A 13,564-nucleotide genomic window follows, 5' to 3' on the forward strand; every position below is an offset into this window, starting at 1 on the left:
TTAATTTGCAGCTCTCTGCCTGAAGGGCAAGGAAACCTCCTAATTAAGGCTTATCCTAGCTTATACTTCTCTCTCCTTCATTGTTCTTTCTACTGATTAGCTCCTATTCTGTCCTTTGGGAGGGAAATATGTTTAACATGTTTTCTGTGTTTTTGGTTAGAGAATGTGGAAGCGGATCACTTATGACATGACAGCATTTTATTTAGAGGATTCTTAGGTGTGGAATTTCAGCGCTAGCTCACTTCATGGATGTGGAATCTACAGTTTTTTAATTGCAATTAATTACAGTTCCTAGCACCATTGACCATGCTTGCTGGAGTTGCTGATGGTTGTGGCATTTAGATTACCATGGAATTAGAGGCTCTACTGCTTCTGCCTCTCACCAGATCCCAGTTCAGGTTAATTGCTCATAAGTCATCTTCCTTCCAAATTAATTCATTGTAGCTAGTTAACCAGTCTTTGTTAGTAGTATGAAGCTCCTGCCTGGAAACCATACACTTTGCTTCTGTTAGTAGGGATAATGGAGATGCTTCTCTGAGAGCAAACAAGGAATTACTTTGGAAGATTTACAGGGCAAGACTTTTTTTATAGATATTTTACTAAGTTTTTATAGTTACAAATCTTTAGTGCTTAATAAAGTGTTATCTGGGTTCACATATTTAACATTAATAGTAGTACAACTTCCATTTCTACTCTCTACTCCATTTTCCCAGCCATTTATAGAAATTATAAATTATGTTGGGAAATATTCTGTATCTTCTTTCCCTTTCATTTTCAATGAAAGCCTATCCATTTCTGCACAATCTAAAATTTTCCTGATTATATCTTCTTCCGATGGTGTTTCTTCGTGTTTCCCATACTGTGCAAATGCAATTCTCATTGCCGTTAATACATGGTGCCGTTAATACATGGTGGAGCAGTGGGCTAATGCCTCCTTAAGTAACACCAGCTGCCTGCAATTAGTGCAGGTTCGGGTCCCACCAGGCTCAAGGTTGACTCAGCCTTCCATCCTTCCGAGGTAGGTAAAATGAGGACCCAGATTGTTGGGGGCAATTAAGCTGACTTTGTAATAATGCCGCTTGGGGGGTGTATGAAAGCCCTAATAAGCAGGCATATACATAGAATGAAGGCTACTGCTAAGCTTGTAAGCCGCCCTGAGTCTTCGGAGAACGGCGGGATATAACTGGAATTAAAATAAATAAATAAAAAAATAAAAATAAATAAATATATACCCTTTTGTCATAGTTCTCTGTAATTATACCTAAAAGAAATAAGTCTGGCTTAAAATCTACATGTTTTTAAGCATTTTTCTATAACCACGTGTGTATTTTTGACCAATTTTTTTTTTTTTTTTTGCTTTAGGGCTTGTCCACCAAAGGCGATATTACGCACCTGGCTTTTGCCTACATTTCCAGCAATTACTAGACATGTTTTTAAACATTTTTGCTAATCTTTCAGGTGGTAAATGCCATTTATAAAACATTTTATAGAGATTTTCTTTATAATTAGCTGCCCTTGTTATTTTATAGTTTCTTTCCCACAGGTTTTGCCATTTTTCTAATTCTACATTGTGCCCCAATTTTTTTGTACAGGGCAAGACTTTTGAGTGGGTACTTTTCTTCTACAGCAAGATTATTTTTGGGCACAGGATGAACCTTAAAGACATCTAACTTGGCATCTCCGCCCAAATAGAAAAAAACAGTAAGCCATTCATCCATTTTACAAATGCTCAGTTTCCTTAATATATATATATATATAAGCTTTTCACAGGATTGTAATCTGAAGACGTGTTACAAAATTGTGTTTGTGACAGAAATATTTATAATGGACATTGAAACAATAAGTTTCCCTAGAGTAGGCATGTCAAACTCGCGACATCACGTGACGTCGCGTGACGTATCACGACTTTTTCCCCATTGCCGGCAATGGGGAGGGCGCGGTTTTGTCGTGATGCATCCGGCCCGTGGGCCGGCAGTTTGACACCCCTGCCCTAGAGGGAAATAGTAACAAATTTGTGAAGTGTAAGTTTAGATACACTTTTAGATACAATAAATAATGATGGCAAACTATATAGACAACAAAGCATCTCACTCCAAACCTTTAAAAGCAAAACCTTTCCTATTTTGTCAAAGATATTGAAGCTGATTAATCAAATAACTATTTTTAATAGCTATAGATCAGGGGTGTCAAACTCAATTTCATTGAGGGCCGCATCAGCATTGCGGTCGGGTGGGTATGGCCTGGGTGGGCATGGCCTACTGGGTGGGCGTGGCTAGAGTGCGTATGGCCTACTGGGTGGGCGTGGCCAGCTCTACATCGTTCGCATCAAGGATGCCTATGGGGGCCTGGGCAGGAGTGGGACAGATCTGAGGGTCTCTGGCAGGAGGAGGGTCTCTGGGCCAGGGCCAAGGCAGTGGGGGCTGTTTCTTCACTGTTTCCAGGATGGCTTTGCGGGCCACATGAAACCACTTTGTGGGCCGGCTCCGGCTCCTGGGCCTTGTGTTTGACATGTCTGCTATAGATCAACAGATCTTGAGCCACATTATATTATATTCTTTATCAGTACTGGTATTTACTGGAAACAAAGTTATTTCCATAATTTTTTTTTCTGTCCATGACTTGTTCTTCAAAAAGACTCTTCTGCTCTCCTCTTCCCTGTCTTTGTCTCTGTATTTGGGTTTATCTTTAGAAGTTTTGTCCTGCCGCTGATTTTCCCTTTTGGAAATGCCTCAACAAACGTAATTTCCCATCGGCCTTTTTATTTTTCTTTTTGAGTTGGTAGGTCAGAAATGGCCATATGCATTTGAAGGACTTTCTAGATGGGCCACCGATCCCATTGTTCCTTCTCGTGTATGTTCTTATGCCATTGGGGAGAGCTCTAAGGCAAGAGACTCAGACTGTGTTCCTAGCATATCTCCGCTGCCCAGCCATCATCAATCATGGTATTCCCCTGCCAGACCAATACAATTGGATCAGGCCCAGTGCACAAGAGGGCTTCTTGAAAGTAAGAAGTGTGCCTTTGGGTTTTAATATATTCCCCGAGTTGATCCTCTGAGATGAGAAGGCCATCCATCAATGTCACCAGATTGGAGATTGATTGTAGTGCTGGATTGTATGGGATTTGACAAATAAAACAGCAATTGTTACATTCCTGTGTTCAGTAAAATGTGCATCTTTAACTGAAAGTAACGACAGCCAATCTCTTGATTTGGTTACAAGAGGAAACTTAGTAATCTGGAAAGCAGTATACTCAAACTTCAATTTTCCAGAGTACAATTCAATTAATAGAATTAATAGAAAAAAAGGTTTACTTCACAGTCCAAACAACAATCCCAAAGCAGTCTGGAAAGTTGTTATGATTTGATTATTTGCATTGAGTTATGCAAATTATATCAGTGACCTGCATTCAGACTTAACAAATGACTCATTCCTCTCAAATGTTTCATTAAATCAAGTGTATATGGACACTTTTGGACACGTGATTCTTTCCTTGCATAGCTCCCCAAATATTTGCATCATTTATTATTATTAAAGCGATCTATACCAAACATAAGGTACTTTATAACAACTGCACATTCCAGTTTATGAAGCAATAAATGAGTTAATATTTAGAGTGCCCTAAGATATTGTGGAAGGGATGCGGTGGCTCAGTGGGTTAGGACGCTGAGCTTGTCGATCAGAAGATCGGCAGTTTGGCGGGTCGAATCCCAAGTGCCGTGTAGCAGAGTGAGTGCCTGTTACTCGTCCCAGCTTCTGCCAACCTAGCAGTTTGAAAGCACGTAAAAATGCAAGTAGAAAAATAGGGACCACTACAATGGGAAGGTAACAGCGTTCTGTGTGCCTTTGGCGTCTAGTCATGCTGGCCACATGACCACGGAGATGTCCTCGTTCAAGCGCTGGCTCTTTGGCTTTGAAACGGAGATGAGCACTGGCTCCTAGAGTCGGAAACGACTAGCACGCATGTGCGGGGGAACCTTTACCTTTACCTTTAAGATATTGTGATGTTCTTGCCATTTCCCTTTTCTTCTGCAGAGAAGGCTAAGCCATCCCCTCAGAACCATTGGTGGCTGTTAGCCTGATATCACCAGGTGTTTGATTTAGTTTTGAAAAGCCATTTGAAGGAATCTTAATTGAGGAACCAGAAAGAGAGGAAAAGTGATGTCAGAAATGTTAGGCATATGGTGTTAGCCTAAAATGTTGGGTTGAAAATATATTAACCATGATGTTATGTCTTTAAGAAGTTAATTGGCCAATGGGTGTGTAAGTGTTCTCATGGCCATAAGAGGGAGCTAGTAACGTAGCTTCTTTCTCTCTGAATTCACTGCTCTCTACTATTACTGTTTTTGCTCTGTTACCTGAACTGTGTATTGACCTCTGGACCGGTAAGAAGACTTTGTATTTTGGATTACTTCTTGGACTGTTGCTATTGTGTATGACCTGGACTGTTTATTTTTGACTGTGCATTTTTGTTCTTACACCACCTTAAAGTAAACTACTTTTTGCTTTTACAACTCAGTGTACTCTTGTGTTTACTGTGTGACTCTTACTGCTCTCAATACCCTTCCTTGTCTGTGCAACTCTTTGGTAGCACAAGGAGACCTCTGCACAAAATTACTTAACAAGAAAGATGGGTAGAGAGAAGGGAGAACAGTGAAGAATTTTGAGAGATAGTAAAGGTGGCAGCTTTATTTTTAGAAAGACTAACATGGTTGTCCCACTGGAAAGAGAAAGGGAAAAATAGGTGGCCCTGCCATTTTTGACTCTGGATGTGCTCAGTCCTTTCCCAAAACCCTCCCGCCACATGGTTCTTTACAATTTACTCCAGTAGGAATGCAACAGTGAGCAAGCACTGCGCCTACAGCCTTTAGCACCACCTCTCCAATGTGCCCGAAGTTATGGCCAGGGAAGAAAACTGAATCCGCAGAGAATCCGTAGAGAAAGAAGCGAGTGGAAATCCTCTTTCAGATCAGAAACACTCAAGAGTGAAGAGGTCTTCTGTCTGCAGAAAGCAGATCTGGAGTCAGTTGCATATATTTATGCCATTAATCTGATTCTCATGTCACAAAGAATAAAGAAATGAGTGAGTATAGTTTCTTAACCCTAATAATCAAAAGCAGTACAGACAATAACTCAGCACAGCTGAGGGATCTTTTTACACTTATGTGTGCATTTATTCATGAGTGTTTTGAGAATATATTGTTCAAGGACCATAGAGAGCCCATTTCATTTGGTGGTGCTGGTGGTTTTTTTGACGAAAGAATGACAATGTCTTATTTGAAACCTATTATTGTGTGATTTCATTGGATATGCTGCATGGCAGGGCGAGGGACATATGTCTCTGCAGACTAACAGACACTGAGGTCTGCCACATTGCAGGCCTGAAATAAAACAGGGAACGCATGTTCTTTCTCCCAAGAATGGATGGCCCCAAGCAGCTTGAGTACAATCCAGCAGCATTCATTGATTAGTTACAGTTTATTAACAGCCCATACATTTCTCATCTGCTCCTGGGAATTTGTTAAGAGCGTCATCTGCAACTGTGAGAAATAATTTTCAAGAACACCGCTGGGGTGAAGAAAAAACCGTTTCGTTTTCTTGAATTCAGCAAGAGCACGTGATGCTAGACTGCTATGCAGAGTAATTCTTTAAGCTGCGTTTTCTCTCTTCTGATAAAAAAAAAAACAAAAGTTCACCACGAAGAATTTTGAGCAACTTTGCTAACAGGAAAATGCAAGCACACACGGATATCAACCTTGCACAGGAAAATCTCCGGGAAAATCTTGGCTTTTACCTCCCAAAAATCTGGGGATTTTTTTGTTTTTGTTTTTTAAATCTCTCTGCTCAGTGACTAACTCAAGCAGTGGACAAACAGGTGCAGCCATTTAACAGAAAGGAATGGGAAGCAGATATGCCTCCTCGAAGCTTGTTGAGGTACGGAGTAATAAATGCGGTTATTCCTCGACTTACAGCAATTCATTTAGTGACTGTTCGAAGTTACAGTGACCCTGAAAAAAGTGACTCATGACTGTTTTTCCACACTTACGACCATTGCATCATCCCCAGGGTCACATGATCAAAATTCAGATGCTTGGCAACTAACTCACGTTATGATGACCGTTGCAGTGTCCTGGAGACAGGTGATCATTTATTTTTTTTGGTGACCTGACAAGCAGAATCGATGGCAAAGCCAGATTCACTTAAGAACCGTGTTACTAACTTTGCTGTCGTAATTCACTTAACGGCTGTGGCAAGAAAGGTCATAAAACGGGGCAAAATCTCACTTAAGAAATGTCTTGCTTAGCAACAGAAGTTTGGGGCTCGTACGTCGAGGACTATCTGTCTATAACCATTACAGAAGTGCTGAAATGCAAAGGAAGAGAAAAGGGAGTTTTCTTAGAAGACATTTCCTAGCTGGAAATTGGATCTGCTCCCCTCACGTTCACACATTGAACTAGGCCAGCATCATTGGCTGATCAAATCGTAACAACTGTTCACACAGACTATGCCAGGAGCCAGAGACGCACATAACGGTGACCGGACCTACACAACAAAGACACTGTCCTCTCTTGCATCCCAGGATGGCACAATCGTCCATTGGCTATTTTCTGCCTCTGCGATGTTCTTTCTACAATCTTTCAGAATGCTTTGTGCCACTGCAGGCTCTAACGCAGGGGTCTTCAAACTTGGCCCTTTTATGACTTGTGGACTTCAACTCCCAGAATTCCTCAGCCAGAATGGCTGGCTGAGGAATTCTGGGAGTTGAAGTCCACTAGTCATAAAAGGGCCAAGTTTGAAGACCCCTGCTCTAACGTCATTAAGGGATCAGAAATGACAGGCCTGCATCCCAAGGTGGGGATCTCAAGCTAGGCCTCAGTTCACATTTTTTTCTAATAATGGGGTACACTAACCCTTAAACTACTGGCGGAAAACTTGGGCACTCTCTTCCCCCCAGCAGGTTTTATTACAATCTGAGCCTCCTTTTTTCCCCATTAGCTTTGTTGGCAGGGCAGCTTGGGGTTATAGTCCGGGAACATCTGGAATGCTGCAGGTCCCCTATTCCTGTCTTCAACAGACTGATCCTGGGGCAGCCAGGGAGAAATGCAGATTTGGCATTAGGTTTTCTGCAGCCAATTGTGCACTCCCTCCCCGCCCAGCTCCCTCAATGGCGCTTTATGCAGAAGGGCAGCAGGCATGGCTGCTGCATAAATAGATAAGAAGACTGAGCCAGCAGCAGTGAAGGAATGAGGCGAATGACAAACAGTACGCCGTCTATCCCCTACCTCCCGTCCGTTTCCAATAAAGAGATTGCTGCTCGGATCTATAAAGCTTCTCCTGTCTTTGCAGGTGTCATAGGAACTTGGCCCTGGCTCTGCAGCGAGACACATTTATTACCTCGGGGACTTGAACGTTGATCATTCATTCCCTTCCAAGGGCAAAGAATGGTCATTTTGCACCAAGCTGCCTCTGCCGTCCATTGCCGTTCCCTTTGCCAGTACATTTGGCCGGTTGTTCTCTTTCAGCCGTGCTCTTCCTGTTGCATTCTGACTGTTCAATGAAGAAAGAGTAAAACCGGATGGCTGGATTCAGTGCAGGGAAATTACTTCAGAGCAATCTTTGTTTTTCCTTTCATTCCTCGGAACACACTTGGCCCTGCGTCCCAGCTGAACGGGTTTGTTTGAACCGTTTGGAACATCTCAGAAGCGAGCAGAATCGCTCACATCTTTTGACGACTCCCGAGACTTTTGCCAGGGTGTTGTTGCAACAAAAGCAAAATATAAAAGGATACAAAACCCCCACCCCCCACCCCCAGAAAAACAGCCCTGACTCTGCCATTGGTCATTGTGCTGTAAATCAGTTAGCGCCTTCTAAGCAAACTGTCTCTTTTATTGCATCAGAGAAAGCTTGCACAGGAATTGGCTTAAACTGCTCGCTACAGAATGGCTTAAGAGTTTGAGTTGGGGTTTTGTCCTTTTTTTTTAATTTCTAAAGAAATTCGCTCTTTGAAATCAGCTTTATAGATCTGTGGATGCAATTTCACAGCACACTGAATCACATTGTTTTAAGACTGTTTAGCTGTCCTATGCACAGGGATACTTTTAAACCTATTCCAAAATTTAAAATCAGTGTTAATGGCCTATTTAAAACTCATTTACAAAGGAAAAGGAAAGAGACTTCTCGCTTTCTACACACACACACACACACACACACACACACACACAGAGGCATTTTTTTCTGTATCAACACAGACTGTAATTTTCTTCTCATTGGAAAAAAAAATAGGCTTGGCCACAAGATATAGAAATTAAGGCATTTAATTTCAAAACTAGAAAATCTGCCATGATTCATTATATTGTTCCTTTTGTTAACTCCAATAAGCAGTTATCCACATTTTTGATAAACTTAGAACATTTATAAAATGATCTTTTTAGTATGTTTTAATGTTTTTGTTTAAAGTCACTGAGTAAACTTTTGCAGTTTTTCCCCCTACGTGTATTGCAGCTAGATTATTGTGCTTTCCTATATACCTAATAGTTGGTCATTTCACTTGACTATGGAATTCAGTTAAAACAGCAACAGAATTATTTGGACTGATTATCTGCTATTGAACGTATACCTTCCTGATTAAAATTTAGGTACAAACTAGCAGAAAAAAACAGATGTACTAGTGATCTGGAGGGCTGATACTGAAGAGGCCATATTGGCAGTTTATATTAAAATCTTTAGAGTGATCATGTTAAAAGGGACTGTAATAGGTCCTTTCCCAAATGAAGGAACAGGTTTTACATGGCAAATGTACTTTAGCATCAAGTGATATTGCTGACACAAAACGTCTGGATTATTTAATGAGATTAATTAATTAATGGATTTGAGTTAGTATGGACTTACCACAGATTTGAAGTCATGTGAGTAGCTCAATAAAAATGTCAACCAAGCCTGTGACTGCTTTAAAAAAAGGCAAATTCCATGCTTAAAATCATTAGGAAAAAAATTGAAAACTGAACTGCCAAAATAACATTGTCCATACATCACGCAGAGTGTTAGGCCCATTATATTGTTAAAGATTATGCAACTATTACAACTAAAATGATTAGGGAGCTACAACAGTTCCTGTAAAAACAGTATTCTTTAATTTGGAATGGAAGTTATATAAGAGGAGATACAATAAAGGCACATAAAATCATACACGGTGTATATTTATTTATCAGTCATTTATTTGCCACCCATCTTATGGTTTCTGTGATATATGAGGTGAGACACAGAAGAGTCTTCCTCAGTTTTAGAGCTCAAGGTCATCAAAAAGATGATTAATGGTGGACAGAAGGAAATAGTTTCCACAAAGCATATAGTTAAACTGATAGCAGGTGTGCTAATAGTTGATATGGGTGATTTTAAAAGGAGACTGAACACTTTTATAAAAGATCAGGCTATGAGTAGCTACTTCTTTGATGGCTGTTAGGGGGCTACTGCTCCCTGGTCCACATCTGAGATATTCCCAGGTGCATCCAATTGCTACCGTTTGACAAAGATCGTTGAGTTAGATGGCCTAACACAGGGGTAGGCAACCTCGGCTCTTTTATGACTCGTGGACTTCAACTCCCAGAATTCCTGAGCCAGCTGGCTCAGGAATTCTGGGAGTTGAAGTCTACGAGTCATAAAAGAGCCGAGGTTGCCTACCCCTAGCCTAACATCTGATCCAGGAGGGTTCTACCAATTATTCCTAGTTCTGACTGTATTCAGCTATGAAGGACTGGGACTCGAGAAGCAGGGACATAAACATGGGAGTTTTATTCACCACTGTCTTCTCTACGAGAAGAGATTCTGAATGCAAAAAAAACCCCAAAAACCACGGGGCAGAAGAAAGCAAAAACTGGCAGAAGTTCAATCCAGAGTACACAAGAGTACTTGTGAACCTATCTTTGAAGTGCACCAGATCTTGGTCCTATTTTATTTTAAAATCGTCATCCGAAATGCCCGTTTATAACTTCTGGAGCTGCAAAAAAAAACCGGGGGCATTAATAATATCAGCAATAATTAGAAAACACAGGTGAGGGGGCGGGTTTTCTCTGGAAGTTTGGACTGAGCTACCAGGTGACTCAAAAGCTGAAAAAATGGAGCACCAAACTTCACAATAAAGGTCTTGTCTATACTGCAAGGCTTTCCCACCACCACCACCAACAACCGAGCATCTTGTGGCAGCCAATGAGCGCCTCTTTTCCTCCAGATCTGCACTCCCATTGGCTGCAGCCTGTCCTTCCTTCGCTCCGTCTAATTACAAGGTTGGAGTTTAGAGGATCCGCGTTCAATAATCGGTTACCTCGCATCTCGGCGCTAAATCGCAGCAAGGAGATTAAATCGCAGCAAGGAGATTAAAAAGGATCGTTCGATCCTTACATTCCCCCCCCTTTTTTTTTTCTTCTTCTTCAAATATTTCTCCTTATCCAGCTGACCGCAAATCCGAGCGGCTCCCAAATTCCCTGCCGCCTTTATCTTCTCCCGGGCTTTTTAAGGCAATGACAGCCCGTCGCCCGATCTGAAAAGCCCGCAGGGGCCAGCGTCATGTTGAGGCAACACTTTTCCTACGAGCTGGTTCGCTACACGCAGGCCCCTTCCGCCTCGCTTCCCAAACAAGCCGAGGAGAGCAGGCCGGACTTGGCGGCGGAGCAGTTCCAGACGCGACCCGGGAGCGGGACCGGCCGGCCGGGTTGCGGCGGCGGCGGCGGCGGCGTCTGCAAGAGCGAGCAGCAGCTGCTGCGGAGAAAGATCAACAGCCGCGAGCGGAAACGGATGCAGGACCTGAACTTGGCCATGGACGCGCTGCGAGAGGTGATTCTGCCTTACTCGACGGCTCACTGCCAGAGCTCGCCCGGGCGGAAGCTTTCCAAGATCGCCACGCTGCTCTTGGCTCGGAATTACATTCTTCTGTTGGGAAGCTCGTTGCAAGAGCTCCGGAGAATCATAGGGGAGATTAGCGGCTCCTCGGCTCCCAGGCTGCTGCTGGCTGCTGGACTGCCTCTCTTCGCCGCCGCCGCCTCGGTCGGCCCGGGGCCGGTGCTGCTAACGCCGGGCACCGGCAGCCACCCCCACCTGCCCCACCTTCACCCCCACCCGGCCAGCAAATACCTCTCGGCGGCGACCCTGGAAGAGCAGCAGTGCGGCCACGTGCCCGTCCCCGACAGGGCTACCCTTTGCTCCTGCGCCGCTTGCAAGTTCCCTCACTTGTTTCCTTCCGGCTTCGGGCTGGCCGCTGTGCAGACGCCGTTCTCCAAATGAGCCTGGCCCTCCTAAGCTGAAGGGGGGGGGGCGGACGAAGGTGGAGGGGGCCCAGCAGGCGGCGGATGGAAACTGGGGAGAGGACGGGGTCCCGGAGGACTCAAGGAGCCTGGCGGCTTCTCTCTCTCTCTCTCTCTCTCTCTCTCTCTCTCTCTCTCTCTCTCTCTCTCTCTCTCTCTCTCTCTCTCTCTTATTATTATTATTACACGGTCTGCATGGAGTGACAGCTGGGGGGGCAATTGAAAGGGACGGTTTTGCACGTTTCCCTCTCGAACCGGGTGCGCGATCCCTGGGACAAAAAGTCTGCTTTTGGCCCTCGGGTACAATTTGAAGAAGAGGGTGAGAATTGGGGCAATTGTAATTAATTAAAAGAGGTTAAATAGTCCAACTCTAACCCAAGCTGACCGTGTGTGATGATGTGGCTTTGCACAGGACCTGAACATCCATACCAAGCCTGTTGAGATTTGTCAAAGGGGAACCAATGGAACCCCAGAACTGGAAGAAGCTTTCCTCTGCTTGGTGCAAAATCCAAATGCAAAAGCATTCCAGGCAAATGGCCAGTCCAGCCTCTCACTGAGCACATCCAGCAGAGGAGAGTCACAGCCCTTGGCAATCGGTTCCCTTGTCAAACTGCTTTGTGAGTTGGAATATCTTCCTGTAATTGGACATCTTAATCTGTGTCCCGCACTCTGGGATGCAGAGAACAAGCCGTTCTTCTGTAAGAAGCATCTTCGGGCACTTGAAAACTATGAGTCTTACCATCCTCGGTTATTTCTGAAGGCTTAAACATGCCCAACTCTTTCAGGCTCTTCTTGTAAGGCGAGCAGGATTCACACTACAGCCGTGATTTTTGGCATTAATACAGCAAGGAGAAAAGTTTTCAAATGCTTCAGTGATGGCTTAGTGACATTCAGAAATGCCATAAGATTTTAGTTGAGATCCTGACTAAATATTCAGTGTTTGATAAGGCTTTATACGGGGCACTTGTTCCAATATTTCAGAGTCTCTCTCTCTTAAGTCCCCAGAAACTGTGATACTAAGAATGTAATATAACTCTCTATTTCTGGGATTTGGAAAATACACTAAGCTGTCTTTGCCTTTTCAGCAGCTTTGCCAACTGATTCATATTTAGCAACTGATTCCCCTATTCAGTATCTTGTATTTGATTTTCTACATGAAGAACTTTCTATTAAATGTCATTCTTTTTATCAGTCAATCTATCTAGACTGTCTTGAATTTTTTTCTGTATATTAATATATTAGCTGTCCTACTCAGTTCTGTCTAATTTGCAAATCTGTTAAGCACTGCTTCAACCTACTTATCCATGTTAATGAAAATAATGATGAGTCAAGTCTAGGACTAAATCTCTGTGGCACACCCCTTGAAACTTAACTACAATTCAGTGAGTGTTCTTTGAGCAATGTTTTCAACATATATGCCAGCCAGTCAATACTTAGCTAATCAAAATATCATGTAATATTCTTTTTGAAATTGAGTTGCTCCTAGTGCAGTGGAATTTCATTTCAGTAAGATTGCATCCTAATTTCCGAGGTGTACTTAGGTTTTTTTCCCATGAAATCAGTGAAACTTTTTAAAAAAATTTTTATTTATATACCGCCCTTCTCCCGAAGGACTCAATACCTTAACTTTATGCTTAAGTCCTACTGTTCCATTGTCCAGTACAATGACTAGTCTCTCTTGTATTGGTGAAAGTCTTAGCAACTTTGAAACTGACATTTGTATATTTATTGCCTACTTATATTAGTTGTAGATTGTTTAATCAGTGACAATCCACAGTTATTGCATTGTTTGAAAATAGCAACTTGGTTTTCAAAAATTACTTAAAGCAACCTATCTCTGCTTGTGGAGAAATTAAATCTTATAGATTAGTTAGTTCCTTTAATGAGCTAATATCCCAATGTTATGGGTTCTTCACTGATTTTGTTTAAACTAGTTTAAACACCGTGTTATTCACATACTTTTGTTCATATGCTAGCAACTGAAATATCTATATAGCAATAACATTTTTAATATTAGAGTTTCAATCCTAAGCACACCCTTTAGGAAATAAAATCCATTGAATTAGTGAGCCTTGCTTTTAGGGAACCAGGAACAGAATTTATCAGAACACTTCTAAACTGCACTCAGAAAGAGAAAGAAGTGAATGTACTGACTTCACAACTTTGAGTGGAGTGATTGTAGGCTTCTTACCAATATTGTGCTCTTCAATTTTCATGCACAGTACTCTGATGCATTATTATTGTCTTAATGTAAAGGATTAATGTAAATGATT

The 13,564-nt window shown here is 42.4% G+C and overlaps 1 protein-coding gene across 1 annotated transcript; it reads left to right on the forward strand.

Moving 5' to 3' along the window:
* Window positions 1–9,681: 9,681 nt before the first annotated feature.
* On the forward strand, window positions 9,682–11,271 carry OLIG1 (oligodendrocyte transcription factor 1; the record flags this gene model as incomplete). The annotated part of the gene is made up of 1 exon (XM_083361761.1): window positions 9,682–11,271. Exon 1 carries the CDS (start codon window positions 10,558–10,560, stop codon window positions 11,269–11,271), a length of 714 nt encoding a protein of 237 aa, XP_083217887.1. The 5' UTR covers window positions 9,682–10,557.
* Window positions 11,272–13,564: the final 2,293 nt, after the last annotated feature.

Source organism: Vipera ursinii, assembly GCF_947247035.1.
Source record: "Vipera ursinii genome assembly, chromosome: 4".
Taxonomy (NCBI): Eukaryota; Metazoa; Chordata; class Lepidosauria; order Squamata; family Viperidae; genus Vipera; species Vipera ursinii.